General features: G+C 46.5%; 1 protein-coding gene across 1 annotated transcript in view; it reads right to left on the minus strand.

Moving 5' to 3' along the window:
- Nucleotides 1–20,719, minus strand: part of LOC132823119 (docking protein 3-like) — a 37,932-nt gene extending 17,213 nt beyond the window's left edge. The window contains exon 1 of the mRNA XM_060836661.1: nucleotides 20,639–20,719. Coding sequence (XP_060692644.1) covers nucleotides 20,639–20,695 — 57 coding nt within the window. The 5' untranslated portion in view covers nucleotides 20,696–20,719. The remainder of the gene's footprint in view (nucleotides 1–20,638) is intronic.
- Nucleotides 20,720–26,135: the final 5,416 nt, after the last annotated feature.

Raw genomic sequence — 26,135 nt, forward strand, 5'->3', positions numbered from 1 at the left:
AACAGACACTTCAGTCTAACTCATCCATGCTGACCAGATATCCCAACCTAATCTAATTCCATTTGCCAGCACTTGGTCCATGTCCCTCTAAACCCTTCTTAATCATATACCCATCCAGATGCCCTTTAAATGTGGTAATTGTACCAGCCTCCACCACTTCCTCTGGCAGCTCATTCCATACATGTACCACCCTCTGCCCAAAGTGAGGACAATGTTTTTGGGATAGTTGTGTCATAAGAAGTACAAGCACCGTACTTGCACTGTATCACTATGAGAACAGACTGCTCTGAAACTGGCTGGCCAACAGAATGTTATATTCAGTTCTAATGCTGAGTCAATAATATTATTACAATTTCTGTGAACTAAGTGCCTTTCTTGCAGAGCTGTAGCAGTTACAGTGTCTTTATTGTTCAACAAGTGGGTATAGTATTCAACACAGAATTTCCTGCGCAATCATACTAAGAGGCTCTCTAATACTTCAGACCAAACGTAGAGACAACTCAACAGAATGTTCAGACAAACTGATGACTGCCATTACATGAATCTAATCCCAGGGCAATCCAACGCATATTGTGCCAACTTTCGAAGAGTCTGCATTGTATATAAACAATTAAAATGCAAAACTGTGGGGGTGGTGAGGGGCAGGCATGTTCAGTGATGACTGACTTGCTGCCTTTCCCCACGGAGATTGGCTCATGAATCAGCCAATCAATTTAAGAGCTGACAGAGCAAGCTTCTCTTGATTTGCAGGCTTGGCCTGCAGAGTCCCATCTTGTCAGAAGCTTCTGCCCAATCAGAGATCAGCAGCTTCTAGGTCCTAAAGATCATGAGTTAGGTTCTAACCATCAATGGTTGAGGCCTAGGCTTCAGGGATTGGGCAGTGAAGATGAAAGTGGTTTTCCTTCACTTCCTGCAGTTAGAAGGTTGCAGGAAGAATGGCATTGGAGGTGAAAGGAGTGGGTGGCATTCAAAGGCCCCCCCACCCCAAATCTATGCCTCTGATTGCCCCAAATTGAGGATATTGGAGATTTCCTACGAACCTGGCAGCAAAGTCACCTCGTTTAGGGAAGCCAGCCAGTTTTCTTATCTGATGGCAATTGGGCTGGTGGCAAATTGAGATCCCAAAGAGGCCATTTATTGATCATTTCAGGACTTCTCACCCAGCTCTTAATTACTGAGATGGTGAGAAAGAGGTGATCTTTCTCCAGGAACTACTCGTCCAATTATTTGTGACCCTATCTCTGGGCCAGAAGGTCCATCTAAGAGTCCTAACTGCATCACAGGTGTGTCATACCATGTCCAAACAGATTGAAAATATAAGTAGAGTTAGAGGTACACTCAATTGTTTAATATTCTCTCCACCAAATCCACAATCACCTTCTGATTTCAGGAACTCAACATAACTCACCAGTACCACCAACCGCCATTTATACAATGTGCCATAAACATTCAGTGCTTTGTAAGTTACTGCATTATTGCTGATGAAGAATTTCAATAAGAAATGTTACGGAGCAGATCAAATCCCCTCAAGATATATTAACAAGATAGTCTATACTTAAATTTTTCTGATTATAAACGCAAATGCTAGGTATTGTATTCTGCAATTTGATTGGTCAAACTACCAGATTTGAAGCAGAACATATTTTATTCATACACTATAGTTGAGATTCAACAAAAGAAAGGAGAAATTGGATTAACTTAACTCTATTGGAAAACCTAGCAGAATAATAGATTATTTAACTACTAAACAGTAACTGTTCCAACATCCCATAAACATACACTTGGCAAAGGCAAATTGACTAAAACGGATTGTCTCTCATACTGTCGCAGCAGCAGGAAGGGAGGCCCAGCTTTTAGCTGTAACCGGGAGAGGAATTAGAACTTCTACATCCAGCTTCAAGACTGCAGGAAGCTAAAACTACAGCCTTGGTTCTGTGGGAGCTTGCCCCCACCAAGTCAGGCTGCTTCTATTGTTCCAACATTTTAAAAAAGCCAAGGCCTCACGAGCTGTTTATTTTATTAGCTTTGGAGCAGACTGCTCATCATCTCTGTCTCAATCTTTCTTCATAAAATGTCTAGGACAGAATATACCTTTTAAAGCCATAATATTGTCACAGAAACTACTGCTGGACATAAGTTAGATTTAGAAACATCTGCAGCACAAGGGCTCATGATGTACTCCTTGCTTATAGCTCATATTCCCCTGTCCAATCTAAGCAAACTAAAACCAAGCCCCATCAAGAGTTAACTCTGCTAAAAACTGAAAGTGCTGTAAATCAAAAACAAAATCAGAGATGGCTAGAAAAGCCCAGCAGGTCTGGCAGCAGGTGGGGAGAGAAATCAGAGTTAACATTTCGGGGCAACTGACCCCTTCCTTCGAACAGATTGTAGCTGGGGAAATGTTGGTTTATACGCAGAAGAATAACTCAGATGCTTGGTAACTTGTTTACACTGCTCCATCTCATATAACCAACACATCAGTCATAGGAGCAGTTAATTACAATTAAATCATCCCTGCACAAAACTAGGTTGCACTTCCTTTAAACTTATGAGAGTTCCTTTTTTATCAGAAAGGCATCCTCTCTCGGGTGAGTTGGGCCCTGGTAAAGTTAGAAATTTAGCTTCACTTAGACCTTTGTATCACTGACATACTTATTCTAGTCAATGAATTAAAACATGATTTGAGGCCTCCATTAGTGAATTTGGTGTTTGAACAGATGGAAGCTGTTTGCAATGCTTTGATATATTTAGAGTTTTTCACTCAACCAAATGAGAGAGAAAACAGGCAGTCACAATGGAGGACCAGAAACAACCTAGTGTAAGGTCTTCTGGATTGGGGCGGGGCGGGGGAATGGATAAGTTGAAGAGAGGGGGGTGGGGAAGAGAGAATAATAGTCAGGGGCAGACCAGGCGCATGCCATTGGTAAGAAAACTGGGACAGGTTTACAACAGTGTGGGAAACAAACCTGGACAAGGATTAATGCAGGAGATCATATTAAGAGAGCCATTAAGAGGAGAAAACTATTCAGGCTGCATTGTTTGTAATGGCTCTCTGGGAAATCAAATCCACAGGTTCCACTCCCACATCCTGTCCCAATAGCCCAACGTTATTCCCCTCCCCAAACTGTTTCGAAAGCCTTGTTTGAATTTGCATCTACCACATTCCACATCATACCAAGAAGGGGCAAAGGTACTAGATACTGCAAAGGCTTCTGGCCCTGACAACATTCCAGCAACAGCACCAAAGACTTGCGCTCCAGAACGGATTATGGCCTGGACAAGCTCTCCCACTACAGCCAGAACACTGGCATCTACCTCAAAATGTGGAAAATTGCCCATTAAGGTAAAAGCTAAAGTTGCCATCGTTCTGCCAAACCACTAGGCTGCTCGATCATTGTGAAGAGATACTGGTGATGGTTTAACTTCAGGGTCATCACACCTCAGGAACAATTGAGAAGCAGAGTCCTTCATGATAACCTCAATCAGTGTGGGAATTGAACCCACATTGTTGGCACAACATTGCATTGCAAACCAGCTGTCCAGCCAACTGAGCGAACCAATCCCCTTTTCCAGCTATGACTTGTCCAACTACTATTATACCAGCCTACACCCAGTTATCAGCAAAGTGATGGAAGAGGTCATTGACAATACTCAATAATAGACTGCTCATTCTGCTAGAGTCACTCAGCTTCTGACCGCATTACAGCCGTGATTCAAACATGGACAAAAGAGCTGAGCTCCAGTGGGAAGGTGAGAAGGACTGCTCTTGGTGTGAGGGTAATATTTGACCAATTGAGGCATCAAGGATTTCTGCCAAAAACTGAACCCATTGCTAAGCAAGGAAAACAAATCTCCACTGGTCGGAGTCCCACCTCGCAGTAAGGAAGATTGTTATGATTGTTGGAGGACAATTATCCCAGTCTGAGGACATCACCACAGGAGTTCCTCAGACTAGTGCTGAGGCTGAATCATCTTTAGCTGCTTCATCAATGATTTCTCTCCTTCATAGGGTCAGAAGTGAGAATCAAAAACTGAAGTTGCTAGAGAAGCTCAGCAGGTCTGGCAGTAACCATGGAGAGAACTCAGTCTCGAGTGACCCTTTTTCAGAACAGTTCTCAAGCCAAAATGTTAATTCTGATTTCTCTCCACAGGTGCTGCCAGATCTCCTGAGTCTTTCCAGCAATTTCTGAATTTGTTTCTGATTTACAGCATCCGCAGGTCTTTCAGATTTTTTTTTTAAACCATCCTAACTCTGAATGATATTATCATTCCTTCCCTGCCGCTGGGTCTGCCGCTGGAACGCTGTACAGTATGGTGTGTGCACCTACACAATGTGCACTGCAGAGGTTCAAAGAGAAAGCACATAACCAACCACCTTCTCTCAAAGGACAAATCAGAATCGACAATAAATGCTGACCGAGCCAGAGAGAGACATACATCTCATCAATGAATCAATAAAGGTGGAACATTCAGATACGCATCTCTTTAGATACTGCCTCCACCTTAAATCATCAACTACTCCCCAAGGTCTCATGAAGAGGTGATTTGCTCAGGCTACAATTGGTAAGACAATTACAAAGTGGAATCTCATTATGAATGCTTGGTTGACCTCCAAGACCCACTAATGCATTCTTCCCTTTCAGAAATATTTACATAGCTGTGAAGGAGACCTGTAGCTTTATTTGACAGTGAGTCTGTTTTTTAGCTGGACACAAATTAAGGACATTAAAGATATTTTTCAAAGCAAGTGTGAATTGCAGTGTGAACTTTATGAATGTGTAAGAAATTTAATTGGGATTTTAAATGATAATTTTATTGGTTCAGCGCAGAGTGGGTACTGGAAGGAAGCTTCCATAAATGATCATTTCAGCAGTTATCAGGACATTAAACCAATATTAAAATCAAACCCCAGGATTCTCTGTACACATTCAGATCTGATTCGCCTTTATTGTTGAATGCAGAAGAGCACTTTACACACTGGAATACGTACTCTAATGCAGCTCAATCTTGAACTGTACTAACCAACTTGACAATCTCTTCACATTTAAGGACAGGACATTATGGTAAATCAATAACATGTAATCCAATAATATATTTTACTTTTCAGAAAGCATCGCTTATGACAATTGAAGTTGATAAGAGCTTTTAAACTTACATCCTAGCAGGAAAATCCATTAAAATGTGTGAATAACGTATACTGGGCCAATACCTCAGGACAGAAAAAGAAGGAAGCATATGTCAAGTATAGACAGGATAGATCGAGTGAATTCTTAGAAGAGTATAAAGGACGTAGGAGTATACTTAAGAAGAAATCAGGAGGGCAAAAAGGGAACATGAGATAGCTTTGGCAAATAGAGTTAAGGAGAATTCAAAGGGTTTTTACAAATACATTAAGGACAAAAGGGTAGGTAACTCAGGAAAGAACAGGGCCCCCCCTCCCGTCCCTCCAATCGCCACCAGGACAGAACCCCACTGGTCCTCGCGTACCACCCCACCACCTCCATATACATCACATCATCCTTCGTCATTTCCACCACCTCCAAATGGACCCCACCACCAGGGATATATTTCCCTCCCCTCCCTGGCAAATAGAATTAAGGAGAATCCAAATGGTTTTTACAAATATATTAAGGACAAAAGGGTAACTAGGGAGAGAATAGTGCCCCTCAAAGATCAGCAAGGCGGCCTTTGTGCGGAGCCACAGAAAATGGGGGCGATACTAAATGAATATTTTGCATCAGTATTTACTGTGGAAAAGGAAAATAGGGAAATAGATGGTGACATCTTGTAAAATGTCCAGATTACAGAGGAGGAAGTGCTGGGTGTCTTGGAGGGAATCCTGAGGGACAGGATGTACATGTATTTGGAAAGGCAAGGACTGATTCGGGATAGTCAACATGGCTTTGTGCGAGGGGAATCATGTCTCACAAACTTGATTGAATTTTTTGAAGAAGTAACAAAGAGGATTGATGAGGGCAGAGCAGTAGATGTGATCTATATGGATTTCAGTAAGGCGTTCGACAAGGTTCCCCATGGGAGACTGGTTAGCAAGGTTAGATCTCATGGAATATAGGGAGAACTAGCCATTTGGATACAGAACTGGCTCAAAGGTAGAAGACAGAGGGTGGTGGTAGAGGGTTGTTTTTCAGACTGGAGGCCTGTGACCAGTGGAGTGCCACAAGGATCAGTGCTGGGCCCACTACTTTTTGTCATTTACATAAATGATTTGGATGCGAGCATAAGAGGTACAGTTAGTAAGTTTGCAGATGACACCAAAATTGGAGGTGTAGTGGACAGTGAAGAGGGTTACCTCAGATTACAACAGGATCTTGACCAGATGGGCCAATGGGCTGAGAAGTGGCAAATGGAGTTTAATTCAGATAAATGCGAGGTGCTGCGTTTTGGGAAAGCAAATCTGCGCAGCACTTATACACTTAATGGTAAGGTCCTAGGGAGTGTTGCTGAACAAAGAGACCTTGGAGTGCAGGTTCATAGCTCCTTGAAAGTGGAGTCGCAGGTAGATAGGATAATGATGAAGGCGTTTGGTATGCTTTCCTTTATTGGTCAGAATATTGAGTACAGGAATTAGGAGGTCATGTTGTAGCTGTACAGGACATTGGTTAGGCCACTGTTGGAATATTGCGTGCAATTCTGGTCTCCTTCCTATCGGAAAGACGTTGTAAAACTTGAAAGGGTTCAGAAAAGATTTACAAGGATGTTGCCAGGGTTGGAGGATCTGAGCTACAGGGAGCAGCTGAACAGGCTGGGGCTGTATTCCCTGGAGCGTCGGGGGCTGAGGAGTGACCTTATAGAGGTTTACAAAATTATAAGGGGTATGGATAGGATAAAGAGGCAAAGTCTTTTCCATGGGGTCGGGGAGTCCAGAACTAGAGGGCATAGGTTTAGGGTGAGAGGGGAAAGATATAAAAGAGACCTAAGGGTCAACTTTTTCACACAGAGGGTGGTACGTGTATGGAATGAGCTGCCAGAGGAAGTGGACGTTGGTACAATTGCAACATTAAAGAGGCATTTGGATGGGTATATGAATAGAAGGGGTTTGGAGGGATATGGGCCGAGTGCTGGCAGGTGGGACTAGATTGGGTTGGGATATCTGGTCAGCATGGACTGATTGGACCGAAGGGTCTGTTTCCATGCTGTACATCTCTGTGACTCTATAACAGTTTCCAGTGCAACCAGTACATGTGTTTTCAAGTCTTACCGTTTAAGTTTTACTCAGATGTCAAAAGCTTCGGAACAGGAGACTTCCCGCAAGATTTACAAACTGAATTACCAATCATGACTCCTTTAGGAACCCAATCTCAGTGAAAGTAACGACACAAGATAAAATTGTATTTCAGCCAGCTGCTTAAATAATGACTCTCACAGTTCTGAGGAAGGGTCATTGGACCTGAAAAATTAACTCTCTTTCTCTCCACAGATGCTGCCAGACCTGCTGAGCTTTTCCAGCAATTTCTGTTTTTGATTATGATTGACATCATCCGCAATTCTTTTGGATGTGTGTGTGTGTGTGTGTGTGTGTGTGTTGGGTGACAATCTGCCATGTTGCCTGACACAGGAGGAACAGCGGGTGGTGAGAATGGGCTGATCAGCTTAAATTTGCAATGATGCCTAACTCCCCATTTGGTCCTCTCAAGACAAAGTTGCTCAGTCAGGACAGGAGAAAGCATCCCAAACCTTCACTTAGAATGCCCATGATCCAAAATGGATTGTAATAACTCTCTGTAGCTGCAATGCCACCCATTGACATTCAATACATATCCCCGTGTCTCTCTGCTCTGACACTCACTGAACTATTATACTATTTATTTTATTTTAATTGATTCTCTTTCTGCTTCTAACCAAAATATACAATTCAGCAATTGCCTGCATTAGATTTCACCTATCACCTTACTCCCTGTCCCATCAGCCTGTCTACATCCTAAGACCATAAGACATAGAAGCTGAAATTAGTCCATTCAGCCCATCGACTCTGCTCCACCATTCAATCATGGCTGATAAGTATCCCACCAAGACCCAGGTCCTGCCACTGTATCCCTGTAATGCTGCGTTTTCCACAAAACCTGCACAACCCTGGACACTATGGAGTAATTTACGTTTCTCCCGCTTTCTCCCCATAACCCTTGATCCCCTTGATAGTTAAGAACCTATCTATCTCCGTCTTAAATATACTCAATGCCCCGGCCTCCACAGCCTTCTGTGGCAGTGAATTCCATAGATTCCCCACTCTCTGACTAAAGAAGTTTCTACTTCTCTCTACTTTAAAAGGTCTTCCCTTTACTCTAACGCTGTGCCATCGAGTCCGAGTCTCTCCTACCAATGGAAATATCTTCCTAACATCTACTCTGTCCAGGCCGTTCAGGATTCTCTACGTTTCGATGAGATCATGCCTCATTCTTCTAAACCCCACCGAGTATAGACTCAGAGTCCTGGGACAATTCTCATGAACCTCCTCTGAACCCGCTCCGGGGCCAGTACACCCTTCCTGAGGTGTGGGGCGCAAAACTGCGCACTTCCACAGAGTTCACATTGCTGCCAATTTTTGGATAGAACATAGAACAGTACAGTACACTACAGGCCCTTCAGCCCTCGCTGATATGCTGGCCTTTTATCCTACTCTAAGATCAGACTAACCCACAAACCCTTCATTTTACTATCATCCATGTGCCTATCCAGCAGTCACTTAAATGTCCCTAATGTCTCTGACTCTATTACCACTGCTGGCAGTGGATTCCACACACCCACCATCTCTGTGTAAAGAACCTACCTCTGACATCTGCCCTAAATCTTCCTCCAATCATCATAAAATTATGTCCCCTCATGATAGCCATTTCTGCCCTCGAAAAAAGTCTCTGGCTATCCACACTCTCTGTGCCTCTCAACATCTTGTACACCTCTATCAAGTCACCTCTCATCCTTCTTCGCTCCAATGAGAAAAGCCCTAGCTCCCTCAACCTTTCTTCATAAGATATACCCTCCTGCCCAGGCAGCATCCTGGGAAATCGCCTCTGAACTCTCTCTAAAGCTTCCACATCCTTCCTATAATGAGGTGACTAGAACTGAACGTAATATTCCAAGTGTGGTCTAACCAGGACTCTAGGAGCTACAGCACGGCTCATAAACTCAATCCCCCTGCGAATGAAAGCCAAAACATCATACACCTTCTTAACAATCCTAGCAACTCATGTGATAACTTTGAGGGATCGCTGGACATGGATCCAAGATCCCTCTGTTCCTCCACTCTGCCAAGAATCCTGTCTTTAACCCTGTATTCTGCATTCAAGTTCGACCTTCCAAAGTGAATGACTTCACATTTATCCAGCTTGAACTCCATCTGCCATGTATCAGCCCAGCTCTGCATCCTGTCAATGTTCCGATGTAACCTACAACAGCCCTCCACACTATCCACAATGCCACCAACCTTTGTCATCAGCAAACTTACTAACCCAGCCTTCCACTTCCTCATCCAAGTCACTTATAAAAATCACAAAGAGCAGAGGTCCCCGAACAGACCCATGTGGAACACCCTGGTCACTGAGCTCCTGGATGAACACTTACCATGTACTACCACCTACTGTCTCCTATCGGCCAGCCATCCTTGATAAAGAGCTTTTGCCCGAAACGTCAACTCTCCTGCTCCTCGGATGCTGCCTGACCTGCTGTGCTTTTCCAGCACCACACTCTCGTCTCTAATCTCCAGCATCTGCAGGCCTCACTTTCTTCCAGCCAATTCTGCATCCAGACAGCCAAATGTCCCTGTACCTCACCTTCTGAATGAGCCTACCATGGGGGACCTTATCAAACGCCTTGCTAAATTCATGTACACTACATCCACTGCTCTACCTTCATCAGATCCTCAAAGAATTCGATAAGCTTTGTGAGGCATGACCTGCCCTTCACAAAGCCATGCTGACTACCACTAATCAAACTATGCTTTTCCAAGTAGTTATAAATACTGTCGCTTAGAATCTTCTCCAATAATTTACCCACCACCAACGTAGGACTGACTGGTCTGTAACTCCCAGGATTATCTGCAATCCCTTTCTTGAACAAGGGAATAACATTTGCCACCCTCCAATCATCTGGCACCACTCCTGTGGACAGTGAAGATCATCACCAAAGGCACAGCAATCTCTTCCCTCGCTTCCCATCTGGCTCAGGGGTCTTATCTATCCTAATGTTTTTCAAAGTTTCCAGAACATCTTCCTTCTTAACACCAACCTGTTTGAGCATATCAGTCTGTTTCACGCTGTCCTCACAAACGACAAGGTCCCTCTCACTAGTGAATACTAAAGTATTCATTAAGGACCTCTCCTTCCTCCTCCAACCCCAGGCTCAAGTTCCCTCCACTATCCCTGATTTGCCCTACCCTCACTCTGGCCACCCTCTTGTTCCCCACATAAATGTAGAATGCCTTGGGCCATCAACAAATTTCAAATAGGTCTCAGTCGTTCAGATAGAAAAGTAGCAGTCCTCATACTGAGGTGTGTGTGGGGTAGGGTGGGGGTGGGGTTTGGGGCAGACCCAGGGGGATAGTGAGGAAAGAGATGGATCTGAGACTGGTACAGTTGAGAACAAAGACGAGCAGGCAGGGATAAAGCAGAGAACAAGGTAAGGCTGATAAATTAAACTGCATTTATTTCAATGCAAGGGGCCTAACTGGGAAAGCAGATGAACTCAGGGCATGGTTAGGAACATGGGACTAGGATATCATAGCAATTACAGAAACATGGCTCAGGGATGGACAGGACTGGCAGCTTAATGTTCCAGGATACAAATGCTACAGGAAGGATAGAAAGGGAGGCAAGAGAAGAGGGGGAGTGGCATTTTTGATCAGGGATAGCATTACAGCTGTGCTGAGGGAAGATATTCCTGGAAATACATCCAGGTGGAACTGAGAAATAAGAAAGGGATGATCACCTTATTGGGATTGTATTATAGACCCCCCAATAGTCAGAGGGAAATTGAGAAACAAACTTGTAAGGAGTTCCCAGCTACCTGTAAGAATAATAGGGTGATTATGGTCAGGGATTTTAACTTTCCAAACATCGACTGGGACTGCCATAGTGTTAAAGGTTTAGATGGAGAGGAATTTGTTAAGTGTACACAAGAAAATTTTCTGATTCAGTATGTGGATGTACCTACGAGAGAAGGTGCAAAACTTGATCTACTCTTGGGAAATGAGATGTCAGTGGGGGAGCACTTTGGGGCCAGCGACCATAATTCTATTTGTTTTAAAATAGTGATGGAAAAGGATAGACCAGATCTAAAAGTTGAAGTTCTAAATTGGAGAAAGGCCAATTTTGACGGTATTAGGCAAGAACTTTTGAAAGCTGATTGGAGGCAGATGTTCACAGGTAGAGGAACAGCTGGAAAATGGGAAGCCTTCAGAAGTGAGATAACGAGAATCCAGAGAAAGTATATTCCTGTCAGGGTGAAAGGAAAGGCTGGTAGGTATAGGGAATGCTGGATGACTAAAGAAATTGAGGGTTTGGTTAAGAAAAAGAAGGAAGCATATGTCAGGTATAGACAGGGGAGATCGAGTGAATCTTTAGAAGAGTATAAAGGAAGTAGGAGTATACTTAAGAGGGAAATCAGGAGGGAAAAATGGTACTTGAGATAGCTTTGGCAAATAGAGTTAAGGAGAATTCAAAGGGTTTTTACAAATACATTAAGGACAAAAGGGTAGGTAACTCGGGAGAGAACAGGGCCCCTCCCGCCCCTCCAATCGCCACCAGGACAGAACCCCACTGGTCCTCACCTACCACCCCACCAACCTCCATATACATCGTATCATCTGTCGTCATTTCCGCCACCTCCAAACGGACCCCACCACCAGGGATATATTTCCCTCCCCTTCCCTATCAGTGTTCCGGAAAGACCACTCCCTCTGTGACTCCCTCATCAGGTCCACACCCCCCACCAACCCAACCTCCACTCCCGGCACCTTCCTCTGCAACTGCAAGAAATGCAGAACTTGCGCCCACACCTCCCCCCTCACTTCCCTCCAAGGCCCCAAGGGATCCTTCCATATCCACCACAAATTCACCTGCACCTCCACACACATCATTTACTGCATCCGCTGCACCTGATGTGGCCTCCTCTATATTGGGGAGACAGGCCGCCTACTTGCGGAACGTTTCAGAGAACACCTCTGGGACACCTGGACCAACCAACCCAACCGCCCCGTGGCTCAACACTTCAACTCCCCCTCCCACTCCACGGAGGACATGCAGGTCCTTTGACTCCTCCATCGCCAGACCATAGCAACATGATGGTTGGAGGAAGAGCGCCTCATCTTCCACCTAGGAACCCTCCAACCACAAGGGATGAACTCAGATTTCTCCAGTTTCCTCATTTCCCCTCCCCCCACCTTGTCTCAGTCAAATCCCTCGAACTCAGCACCGCCCTCCTAACCTGCAATCCTCTTCCTGACCTCTCCGCCCCCACCCCACTCCGGCCTATCACCCTCACCTTGACCTCCTTCCACCTATCGCATTTCCAACGCCCCTCCCCCAAGTCCCTCCTCCCTACCTTTTATCTTAGCCTGCTTGGCACACCCTCCTCATTCCTGAAGAAGGGCTCATGCCCGAAACATCGACTCTCCTGCTCCTTTGATGCTGCCTGACCTGCTGCGCTTTTCCAGCAACACATTTTCAGCTCTGATCTCCAGCATCTGCAGTCCTCATTTTCTCCTCGAAGATTTTAACCTACTGTGAATCCTCTTGAAGAAGCTCTCTTCCTCCCTCTACAAGGGTTTCAGTGAGTCCCTCTCTCACTGCACCCCCCAGGTCATCTCTGCACAGAAGCTCTTCAGCCACGTTCTCAAACAGACTCGTTACCACAGCCACATCTCCTTCCTCAGCACCTACCTACGGAACCGACTGATCCCGCACGGACTCCGGACTACGTTCAGACCAGCAAAATTTGCACCCAACCAGGACAACCTGTACCTACAACAAATCCGAAGCCTCCAGCAACAGACCTCCCGCCGGATCCTCCGCTCCACCCTTGCAGCCATGCGTCGCTACCTACATTCCCTGCAATCAGCCCCACCCCAGCTCAGGACAACACTCTCACAGACCTGCAAAGGACCTCTACTCTTCTTCATTCTCAGAAGAATCCATTCACTAAACAAACAGTTCTTCCTAGCCATATTGGAAATTAAAGACAGTAAGTACCAAAAGCTTTCATGTACTTACCCCCACACTCCGGATTCCTCAACCGTTCCAGAATCTTCCATCAGCCTCTGGAACCGCTCGAGCGCCATTAACCACGCGGCAGCAACCGCCGCCGTGGACCATTAACCGCCCCCACCAACCTCGCAGCCTCCGCGATCGCCGCCCAGACAACCGCCTCCATGATCGCCAGGAAGACCATCACCGACAGATTCGCGACCCCCGCGGGGCCCACGGCTATCGGGAATAACACCGTTTCTGTCGTCGCCACAGCCACTTCCGCCCCCAGTGACATCACTAACCTGCACAACCACCGCGCCGCATGCGTCTCTGCCCCCGCCGATCTCCGTCACCAAGCCTAACTCCGCCCCCACTCCATTCACACGCCTAACCCTGCCCCCAATCCCAGCTCCAGCCCCACACCAGGTCCTAGCTCCCAGCCCTGCCATGTTTTCACCATCCCTCCAGATCTCCCCCTCTCTGAGGATGAAAGATCAGTCCTCAGCAGAGGCCCCACCTTCATTCCCCTACGCCCTCGGATTAACGAGTTCAACACACGGCGAGACATCGAACAATTCTTCCGCCACCTTCGCCTTCGTGCCTACTTCAACCAGGATTCTCGCCCACCCTCTGACAACCCCTTCTCCCGCCTCCAATACACCCCATCCACCTGGACACCCCGTGCTGGCCTCTTACCCTCCCTTGATCTCTTCATAGCCAACTGCCGCCGCGGCATTAACCGCCTCAACCTCACCACCCCTCTCACCCATTCCAACCTCTCGCCCTCGGAACGTGCAGCCCTCCACTCCCTCCGTTCCAACCACAACCTCACTATCAAACCGGCAGACAAGGGAGGCGCGGTAGTAGTTTGGCGCACCGACCTTTACACTGCTGAGGCTAAATGCCAGCTCGTGGACATCTCCTTCTACTGCCCCCTTGACCATGACCCCACCTCCCACCACCAAGCCATCATCTCCCAGACCATCCATAACCTCATCACCTCAGGGGATCTCCCATCTACCGCCTCCAACCTCTTAGTCCCACAACCCCGCACCGCCCGTTTCTACCTCCTGCCTAAAATCCACAAACCTGACTGCCCCGGCCGACCCATTGTCTCAGCCTGCTCCTGCCCCACCGAACTCATCTCCGCGTACCTCAACACGGTCCTGTCCCCCTTAGTCCAAGAATTCCCCACCTACGTTTGGGACACCACCCATGCCCTCCACCTCCTCCATGATTTTCGCTTCCCCGGTCCCCAACGCCTTATCTTCACTATGGACATCCAGTCCCTGTACACCTTCATTCCCCATCACGAAGGACTCAAAGCCCTCCGCTTCTTCCTTTCCCGCCGCACCAACCAGTACCCTTCCACCGACACCCTCCTTCGACTGACTGAACTGGTCCTCACCCTGAATAACTTCTCTTTCCAATCTTCCCACTTCCTCCAAACCAAAGGAGTAGCCATGAGCACCCGCGTGGGCCCCAGCTATGTCTGCCTCTTCGTAGGATATGTGGAACAGTCCATCTTCCGCAGCTACACTGGCACCACCCCCCACCTTTTCCTCCGCTACATCGATGACTGTATCGGCGCTGCCTCGTGCTCCCACGAGGAGGTTGAACAGTTCATCCACTTTACCGACCCTTCCACCCCGACCTCAAATTCACCTGGACCGTCTCAGACTCCTCCCTCCCCTTCCTAGACCTTTCCATTTCTATCTCGGGCGACCAAATCAACAAGCGCATTTACTATAAACCAACCGACTCCCACAGCTACCTGGACTACACCTCCTCCCACCCTGCCCCCTGTAAAAACTCCATCCCATATTCCCAATTCCTTCGTCTCCGCCGCATCTGCTCCCAGGAGGACCAATTCCAACATCGCACAACCCAGATGGTCTCCTTCTTCAAAGACCGCAATTTCCCCTCAGATGTGGTTGACGATGCCCTCCACCGCATCTCCTCCACTTCCCGCTCCTCCGCTCTTGAGCCCCGCCCCTCCAACCGCCACCAGGACAGAACCCCACTGGTCCTCACCTCCCACCCCACCAACCTCCATATACATTGCATCATCCGTCATCATTTCCGCCACCTCCAAACGGATCCCACCACCGGGGATATATTTCCCTCCCCTCCCCTATCAGCGTTCCAAAAAGACCACTCCCTCCGTGACTCCCTCGTCAGGTCCACACCCCCCACCAACCCAACCTCCACTCCCGGCACCTTCCCCTGCAACCGCAAGAAATGCAAAACTTGCGCCCACACCTCCCCCCTCACTTCCCTCCAAGGCCCCAAGGGATCCTTCCATATCCACCACAAATTCACCTGCTCCTCCACACACATCATCTATTGCATCCACTGCACCCGATGTGGCCTCCTCTATATTGGTGAGACAGGCCGCCTACTTGCGGAACGTTTCAGAGAACACCTCTGGGACACCCGGACCAACCAACCCAACCACCCCATGGCTCAACACTTTAACTCTCCCTCCCACTCCACCGAGGACATGCAGGTCCTTGGACTCCTCCATCGCCAGACCATAGCAACACGACGGTTGGAGGAAGAGCGCCTCATCTTTCACCTAGGAACTCTCCAACCACAAGGGATGAACTCAGATTTCTCCAGTTTCCTCATTTCCCCTCCCCCCACCTTGTCTCGGTCAAATCCCTCGAACTCAGCACCGCCCTCCTAACCTGCAATCCTCTTCCTGACCTCTCCGCCCCCACCCCCACTCCAGCCTATCACCCTCACCTTTACCTCCTTCCACCTATCACATTTCCAACGCCCCGCCCCCAAGTCCCTCCTCCCTACCTTTTATCTTAGCCTGCTGGACACACTTTCCTCATTCCTGAAAAAGACTCATGCCCGAAACATTGATTCTCCTGTTCCTTGGATGCTGCCTGACCTGCTGCGCTTTTCCAGCAACACATTTTCAGCCCACAAAGATCAGCAAGGCGGCCTTCGTGTGGAGCTACAAGAGTTGGGGTAAGATATTAAATGAGTATTTTGCATCAGTATTTACTGTGGAAAAGGAAATGGAAGATATAGAATGTAGGGAAATAGATGGTGACATCTTGAAAAATGTCCATATTACAGAGGAGGAAGTGTTGGATGTCTTGAAATGCATAAAAATGGATAAATCCTCAGGGGATCAGGTGTGCCCTAGAACTCTGTGGGAAGCTAGGGAAGTGATTGCTGGGTTTCTTACTGAGATATTTGTATCATCGATAGTCACAGGTGAGGTGCCAGAAGACTGGAGGTTGGCAAACGTGGTACCACTGTTTAAGAAGGGTGGTAAAGACAAGCCAGGGAACTATGGATCAGTGAGCCTGACACCGTTAGCTGGGAAGGTTTTGGTGGGAATCCTGAGGGACAGCATGTACATGTATTTGTAAAGGCAAGGACTGATTCGGGATAGTCAACATGGCTTTGTGCGTGGGAAATCATGTCTCACAAACTTGATTGTTACTTCTTCAAAAAACTCAAAGAAGCTTGATGAGGGCAGAGCAGTAGATGTGATCTATGTGGACTTCAGTAAGGCGGTCGACAAGGTTCCCCATGGGAGACTGATTAGCAAGGTTAGATCTCATGGAATACAGGGAGAATTAGTCATTTGGATACAGAACTGGCTCAAAGGTAGAAGACAGAGGGTGGTGGTGGAGGGTTGTTTTTCAGACTGGAGGCCTGTGACCAGTGGAGTGCCACAAGGATCGGTGCTGGGCCTTCTACTTTTTGTCATTTACATAAATGATTTGGATGTGAGTGAAAGAGGTACAGTTAGTAAGTTTGCAAATGTCACCAAAATTGGAGGTGTAGCGAACAACGAAGAGGGTTACCTCAGATTACAACAGGATCTGGACCAGATGGACCAATGGGCTGAGAAATGGCAGATGGAGGTTAATTCAGATAAATGCGAGGTGCTGCATTTTGGGAAAGCAAATCTTAGCAGGACTTATACACTTAATGGTAAGGTCCTAGGGAGTGTTGCTGAACAAAGACACCTTAGAGTGCAGGCTCATAGCTCCTTGAAAATGGAGTCGCAGGTAGATAGGATAGTGAAGAAGGTATTTGGTATGCTTTCCTTTATTGATCAGAGTATAGAGTACAGGAGTTGGGAGGTCATGTTGCGGCTGTACAGGACATTGGTTAGGCCACTGTTGGAATATTGTGTGCAATTCTGGTCTCCTTTTTATCAGAAAGATGTTGTGAAACTTGAAAGGATTCAGAAAAGATTTCCAAGGATGTAGCCAGGGTTGGAGGATCTGATCTACAGGGAGAGGTTGAATAGGCTGGGGATTTTTTCCCTGGAGCGTCAGAGGCTGAGGGATAACCTTCTAGAGAATTATAAAATCATGAGGGGCATGGATAGGATAAATAAACAAAGTCTTTTCCCTGGGGTGGGGGAGTCCAGAACTAGAGGGCATAGATTTAGGGTGAGAGGGGAAAGATATAAAAGAGGCAACTTTTATGGGGCAACTTTTTCACGCAGAGGGTGGTACGTGTATGGAATGAGCTGCCAAAGGAAGTGGTGGAGGCTGGTACAATTGCAACATTTAAAAGGCATCTGGATGGGTATATGAATAGGAAGGGTTTGGCTATGAATGCAGCTGGAAAGAATCCTGAATGATACAGGATTGAAGGTCATCCCAATGAATCCCCCCTCTGTTGTACTATCTGCCATCTTAACACTAGCCTCATCCATTGCTCAAGGATAATGCACTCAGTCCATTGGTCAAATATACAGCATAATGGAAAATCATTCCAGCACATTCAAAGAGAACTATATAATCAAGCCAGTAACGGAATAAACTGAGGAGTTTTCTCAGCTCAACCTCGAGGTATCTCTTGACATTACCCAAATATTTATATAAATATCGAGAATTTCAAACCTAAGAGCACTTAAATTAGTGGTCGCAAAAAAGTCCTGGAATACAAGAGATTAAAGAAGTCCAAATGACAATAAGACAAAACCGCACACTACACAGCAGTGTCACTGGATATCAGTGTGGATGCTGTTTACCCACTGAAGGACAAGGGGTCACTGGTGAAGGGTTAGGATCTGGCTAATTCCTGAACACTAAGCCCCTGCTCCAGTGACCTCGTCACTGAAAGGCAACTAGCTACTTGGCCTCTTGGAGTAATGGGCTTACAACATGCACAAAATCACTCCATTCCTGTTTCACATGGAGATATGCCGAGGAGAGGTTCACAGAACTCAAAAAGTATCCCACTGCATGTATTGAGGGAACAAATCAGAGCTGAAACAATTTTCCAGAATTTATTGACAAGGTAACGGTCGACAATGAGAAATTCACTGAAGAAAGGATGTGAAATGTATCCTACCATTATTAAAATGGTACAGGAGAGACCAATACACACCATGTAACGAATCACTTTGAAGTAGGTTTTCACCTTTTGGTCATTCCTGTCACCTTACCTCGTGGAAGTCTTATTATCATATTCATTCTATATTTGTTACACATCTGTCTGGTGTGGGCATTTATTCACATAAATGATTCAGCCACAAAGTTCAGGACTGTACCATAGTCATAGAGCCATACAGCACAGAAATTGACCTTTTGGTCTAACCAGTCCATGCCAACCATAATCCCAAACTAAACTAGCCCCATTTGCCTGCACTTGTTCCATACCCCTCCAAACCTTTCCCATTCATGTACCTGTCCGAATGTATTGTAAATGTTGTAACTGTACCCATCCACTACACTCTCTGGCAGTTCATTCCACATACGAACCACTCTCTCGTGTAAAAATGTTGCCTCAATTTCTTTTTCAAATCGTTCTTTTCTCACCTTAAAAGTATGCCCCTCGTCTTGATATCTCCCACCCTAGGGAAAGGACAGCTGGTGTTCACCTTATCTATACCCCTCATGACTTAATACACCTCTCTAAGGTCACCTGTCACTCTCAGACTGGACAGCAGACAGAGGCTGGTCTAACTATGGGAGCTTTGTTGGACTGTCCCCACAGTGTAGGGTCACCTTGTGGGCAGTTAACAGCATCGTGTCCTAATGTGGAGAGAGTGTCCACTCCAAGGATGCAGGCAGTGGATCTGCTTAACAAAGAGTCCAACTCAAGAAAATTTTATGATGATGCTCCCCATATGTAGAGGTTTATAAAATCATGAGGGGCATGGATAGGGTAAATAGCCAAGGTCTTTTCCCTGGGGCGGGGAGTCTAGAGCTAGAGGGCATAGGTTTAGGGTTAGAGGGAAAAAGAGACCTAAGGGGCAACTTTTTCACACAGAGGGTGGTACGTGTGTGGAATGAGCTGCCAGAGGAAGTGGTGGAGGCTGGTACAATTGTAACATTTAAAAGACATCTGGATGGATGAATGAGTAGGAAGGGTTTAGAGGGAGATGGGCTCAGTGCAGATGGGACAAGGTTAGGTTGGGACATCTGGTCTGAAAATGTGTTTCTGGTTAAAGCACAGCAGATCAGGCAGCATCCAAGGAACAGGAAATTCGACGTTTCGGGCCAGAGCCCTTCTTCAGGAATTCCTGATGAAGGGCTCCAGCCGAAACGTCGAATTTCCTGTTCCTTGGATGCTGCCTGACCTGCTGCGCTTTAACCAGCAACACATTTTCAGCTCTGATCTCCAGCATCTGCAGACCTCACTTTTTACTGGGACATCTGGTCGGCAGGGACAAGTTGGACCATAGGGTCTGTTTCTGTGTTGTACATCTCTTCGACTATGATTCTAACTTGTAAAAGATAATATACAGCTAGTCCTGAGATTACAAAATGTCTTAAACAGGAAGTCCGTGTCACCAACAACTGTTTGGGCAAGATAACAGTCACAACCTCAACTGAAAAATGTCCATTTCTGTTCCCGGAGCGTGATAAAACCTCCTAATTGTTTCCAATATTGACAAAACAAAAGCAGCATATGCACACACCTCAAAGTGAAGGTTAGGATAAAGCCTCAGGAATTAATGCCCCCAGTCAAACCCAGGTCAGCTCCCCCTGCCAGACCCCTGCTCTTTCTCAAACCTGTGCTGGTGGTGGGCACGGTGATATTGCCATCTGTGAGGGAGCTGCCCAGAGGGACTGGGGGCTGTGCTGGTGCTGCTGCTGCTGGTGCTGCTGGTGCTGGGAATGGGGACAGTGCCCCCGGGTTTGAGCACCACCGCAATTTCCGAGGCGTTTCCGGGAAAGCCGGCTCAGTCTCAGCCGGAGCTGGAGTGAGCAGGGACGGTCCAGGCAGCACCGGAATGCAGGATTTTACCGGGAACACTGCCGGATTGAAAGCTCCTGGTGCGAGCGGAGAGTGCGTCGGGGCGTGGGCTCGTGCGCTGCGGAGAGGTTGCAGGTTATATGGAAACGAAGCGCCGCGTTAAGGTGTGAGCGGGGGCAGAGCCCCTGTTGGGGGTCGGTGCCAGATTGCATTGGCTGTCTCCCAGCCCTGCCCTCTGCCCTGGGACTTACCAAACCAAACTTATACTGCAGAAGGTGCAGGATCCCCTCCTTCATGGGGCTTTCCATGTCCCGGTGTCTGCTCTGGCTCTGTCCACCAGGCGCTGGGAGAAACGTTTGCCCAACAACTGCGTCTGCACTTCCTCCAGATACACTTCCTTTTTCGGGTAGACTCAGGACAGAGAGACAGTGCCGCACCGTACCCACCTCTGGGACTTATCCAACTGCCTACAGTGGAAACCCGGGCTTCAGGCTGTGTGGCTACAAGCAGAGAAAGAGACCGTTCAGCCCATCTCTCTGCAAGAACAACTTGTCCTCTGACCATTTTATTTGAAATCTTCTTTTGCTGATCCAATCCCATTTTCAGGAAGCCCCCATTGAATCTGCATCCCACCTTCAGGAAGTTCATTCCCAATGCTGACCACTCCCGACGCATGAAATAACATTTCTCATCCGATTTTGCCAACCACTCCAATCGGGGAGCTCTGGCCTTTGACTCCTCTGTCGGTGAAAACCAATTCACTTTGGTCCAACCCCAGCGTTCCCTTCACTCAGGACAGCACAGCCTCTCCAAGGTAAAAACAAGGACTGCAGATGCTGGAAACCAGGTTCTGGATCAGAGTGGTGCTGGAAGAGCGCAGCAGGTCAGGCAGCATCCGAGGAGCAGGAAAATCGATGTTCCTGGCCTTTCATCACAGCCTGTCCAGTCTAGTCTCAGAAATAAAGTCACTCACTCTTGGAACTATTCCTTATCAACCTTTTCCCTGTAAATCTGCACACTCTCCCCAAACTCCAATAGTCTAGATTAGAGTGATGTTGGAAAGGCGCAGCAGGTCAGGCAGCATCCGATGAGCAAGAAAATCAATGTTTCGGGCAAAAGCCTTTCATCAGGAATAAAGGCAGAGAGCCTGAAGGGTGGAGGGCTCCAATATCCGAACTAGACACAATGTTCTGGTTGAGGGTACACCAGGCTTTTCCAGAAGTCCATTACAACTTGCTTGCTTTTGTATTCTACCTCTTAATTTTAAAAAAATCCCGCTGCAAGGCGTATTTCACCATTTTCATGGCCTGGTGTCTGCTCTGACTCTGTTCACTAGGCACTGGGAGAAACGTTTGCCCAACAACTGCGTCTCCACATTAACCCCCAGGTGCCTCTGATCCTGTCACTTCCTCCAAATTGTACCCCCGAAGTTAGAATGCCTTTCCTCAAATGTGCCACATCACAGCCCTCTGCATTCACTGTCAGCCATTAGGGGCCTCACCCACTCCACCGGCCTGTGACCTCTTGAAAACTATCACAATCCGCCTCTCAGTTCACATAAGTTTCTGGTTCCAAATTTACTCTGCAGATCCAAATCTAAATGCAAACGTAAATGAGGAAAAGCTGTGGTTCTGGTACTGACTCCAGGGGAGCCCCTTACTGCAGTCGACTGTCCCTGTAATTAAGCCAGGTTATTGTCCACGCTGCGGCTTTGACGCGGTAGGAAAACACTGTGCCCTTGAACCATATTATTTCACTACCTTTGGGGATCAACCCTCATTGAGAAACACAATCCAATTAGTTAAGTATAATTTGCTTTATAAAATCACAAGGGGCCTGGATAGGGTGAATAGTCAAGGTCCTTTCAGGGTGGGTGAGACCAAAACTAGAGGGCATAGGTTTAAGGTGATGGGGGGAAATATTTAAGAGGGTGGTATGTGTATGGAGTGAGCTGTCAGAGAAGTGGTGGGGGCTGGTACAATTACAGCATTTAAGAGGCATTTGGATGGGTATATGAATAGGAAGGGTTTGGAGGGATACGGGCAGGGTACTGGCAAATGGGGACTAGATTGGGTTGGGATATCTGGTCGGCATGGACAGGTTGGACCGAAGGGTCTGTTCCATGCTGTACATCTCTGTAACTCAATGACTCTAAATCTGTGCTGGCTGTCATTAACGTTTGAAAGGTGCTGCTGAGAGAGCTTTGGTAGGTTGTTGCAATGCTTCCTGCAGATTGTGCCTTATGCTGCTGTGTGTTCATGGTGGACGGAGTGAATGTTGAAGTAGGTGGATGCGGTGTCAATGAAGTGGATTCCTTTGTCCTGGTTGGCATCATTTTTCCTGATTGTTTGGAGCAGCCCCCATCCAGGTTTGTGGAGAGTAGCTCACCACTGAGTTACTTGCCTTTGAATCTTTGCTTCCGAGCTGACCTTGCCAACCACATTATTTAAAATGGTGGGTCCAGTCCAATTTCTGCTCAATGGTTGCCCCCATGAAATTGTTAATGGGGGATTCTGTGATGGTAATGTCATTGTACATCAGGAGAAGATATTTGAATTCTCTCTTGTTGGAGATAGTCAGTGCCTGATATTGGTGTGGATTGATTATAATTCGCCACTCATCAATCCCCAAGCCTGAACGTTGTCCAGAATGTGTTATGTTTGGGCGTGGGCAGCTTCAATGCCTGAAGAGTTTCAAGTGTTTTTGAGCATTGGCAGACATCCCCCAATTCTGACCTTATGTCAGAGGAAAGGTCATTGGTGAAAGATGGTTGAGCCAGGAAGGATAAGCATAGCAGATGCTGCAGGTTCCTGCAGGTTCATCTCTGAGGCACATAGTCCTGATCTGGAACCAGATCACCATTCCTTCGCTGTTGCTGAGTCATGATCTGGAATTGTCTTCATTATAGATTGTGGGGGTCCCTACATCATATGGATTGTAGCAGCTCACCACCACCTTCTCATGGGTGCAGTTAGGGATGGGCCATCAGTGCTGGCATGGACAGTGATGCCTAGGTCCCACAAAAGACTAAAAAAAAGTTAAATACCTGTTGAAGGTCTTGGATTTGTCATTACACATATACGATTGGCATCACATCCACAAGCATCCACTCCCAACAATACCAACACTCAGTAGCAGCAGTGTGTACCATCTCCAAGATGCACTGAAGAAATTCACCCAAGAGTCTCAGACAGCACCTTCCAAACCCATGATGGATACTATCTAGAAGGACAGGGGCAGCAGATGCATGGGAACATCACCCCCTGTAAGTTCCCCTCCAAGCCACTCACCATATGTCCTGACTTGGAAACATGTCACCGTTCCTTCACTGTCACTGTCACTGTCACTGGAGTTCCCTCCCTGAAGGCATTGTGGGTCAATGCAAGTGGATGTTACCAGGATTCAATGGTCTGAGTTAAAGGGAGAGGTTGGACAAGCTAGGACTTTTTCTTTAGAGTTTAGGAGATGAGGGGGGGAGTATTGTAAAAGATCTTGAGGACGTGGACTGTACCAGTTCAAGAAGGGAGTTCACCACCACCTTCTCATAGGCAACTAGGGGGAGACAATAAATGCTGGATAACCCAATGATGCCATGACCCACAAGGGAATACAACATTAAAAAAAAACATATTCCTGCATTCTTGGTCATTTTCTAGCAGTTTTGCTCCTCTATATCTTACCAATGCTGTGGTGGCCTTTAGAAACTACCCAGTATTGTACTGATGCTAATATTCTTTCTTAAATCCAATCAAACATGTTTTGTCTTGACTGCAGGACATCTTTCCTGCCAAGCAGTGGAATGTTTTCCTTACTCAATACTGCCACGCCTCTTCCTTTATTTCACTCTCTATCTTTCCTGAGCATCCTAACATCTAGTCCGACCTTATTTTGAATCTGATTTTCATTCACAACTTATTCCCATGTGGTATTAGCATCAATCTTACTGCACACAGCTCTGGTCGCCACATTACCAAACGGATGTGGATGTTTTGGAGAGGGTGCAGAGGAAGTTCACCAGGAAGTTGCCTGGTATGGAAGGTGCGAGCTATGAAGGGAGTTTGAATAGATTAGGATTATTTTCATTAGAAAGACAGAGGTTGAGGGAGGGCCTGATTGAGGCCTACAAATTCATGGGAGGTAGACAAGGTGGATAACAAGAAGCTTTTCCCCAGAATGGGGGACTCAATTATTAGGGGTGAGAGGGGAAACGTTTAAGGGAGATATGCGTGGAAGGTTCTTTACACAGAGGGTAGTGGGTACCTGGAGCACGTTGCCAGCGGAGGTGGTAGAGGTGGGCACGATAGCATCATTTAAGATGTATCTAGACAGATACATGAATGGGCAGGGAGAAGAGGGATATAGATCCTTAGAAAATCGACGACAGGTTTGGATAGAGGATGTGTATCAGTGCAGGCATGGAGGGCTGAAGGGCCTGTTCCTGTGCTGTAACTTTCTCTATTCTTCGTTCTTCCTTCTTATCAACTTCTGATCATTTACATCCGTGCACTATAAATCAGAAATAGACCTTACTGTACTCTTTGTCTGGCCCAACCTAATACATTGCTATTTCCTAGTCTAGTCCTGTCTGGCTCATCCATTCCTTTGTACAATTCATTCATCTTTCATAATACTAAATCCTGCTTCCCACCTCCCTGCCAAGCTCAATTCATACAATGGTTCTCAAACTATGGATTGCGACCCCAATTAGGGTCCGAGAATCATTAAACAGTGTCGTGTGAAAGAAAACCATGTTAATCTCAAAGGCTTCAATGTATATCAGCGAGTTACAAGGTAAAGTGCAAGATGTGGCAACACACAGACTATATTTAGAGTTTGAATCAAGCCCACCCAATCATATTTGTGTGTGGTGACAGTTACCAAAGCACCACACCCTTTCGATTAATTAATTGATTTCTGGGAATTGTTGAATGAACAATTGTTGAATGCAGTTGGATGAACATCTTTCAAAAACCATACTGGTACAACAGGACTAGGTGATTGTCATTTATCTAATGACATACGTCTGTTGAATGATTATAATGAAACTTTTACAAAGTTATTTAAAATCACAGACGTCTGTGTCTTTATGGTATCTAGAACAGACAAATATTAATATTTATGTCCAGAATGTTACTATGTTGCTTGAGTTAGCAGCTCAGGTAACATTAATAATGGAGTGTTAGTAAGAGCTTGCATGCATTAGAAAATAATTTGGAAAGGTTTGCCTTAAATCTTGCACGATGGCACTCATAGTCTGTGTCTCCAGCACAATGTCAGAGGGGGGGTGCTTACTGATTACTGCGTGGTGTCCAGTTCCAGTTGTACCTCCTCAGAAAATTAAGTGGAGCCTGCAGACATCCAACAATCTTGTGTGGATTAATAGCAAGTGAGATTTGTGTATTGAAAGGGTCAGACATGGCTGTCCTCAATTCTATTACTACCGTGGATGATCTCATTATTAACACTGTGTGGGTCAGTTAGGCAAACACTGTGGATAAAACAATGAGTCAGACTCACTGTCTGCCTCTCCAAAATCAGTCTACAAGGCATAGGTTGGATGTGTGATGGAATACTCCTTTCTTGCCTGAACAATGATAAGACCATATGAAAAAGCAATCAGCTTGATGGACCATCAACAGACTACACTGTAGCAGCTGACCAGCAAGTGCCTCATTGTGTAGCCATCTGGACTAGGAAATGGATGGCCATTCCTTTACTGTTGCAGGGTCAAATGCCTTCCTAACAGAC

The sequence above is a fragment of the Hemiscyllium ocellatum genome, chromosome 16 (assembly GCF_020745735.1).
Source record: "Hemiscyllium ocellatum isolate sHemOce1 chromosome 16, sHemOce1.pat.X.cur, whole genome shotgun sequence".
NCBI lineage: Eukaryota > Metazoa > Chordata > Chondrichthyes > Orectolobiformes > Hemiscylliidae > Hemiscyllium > Hemiscyllium ocellatum.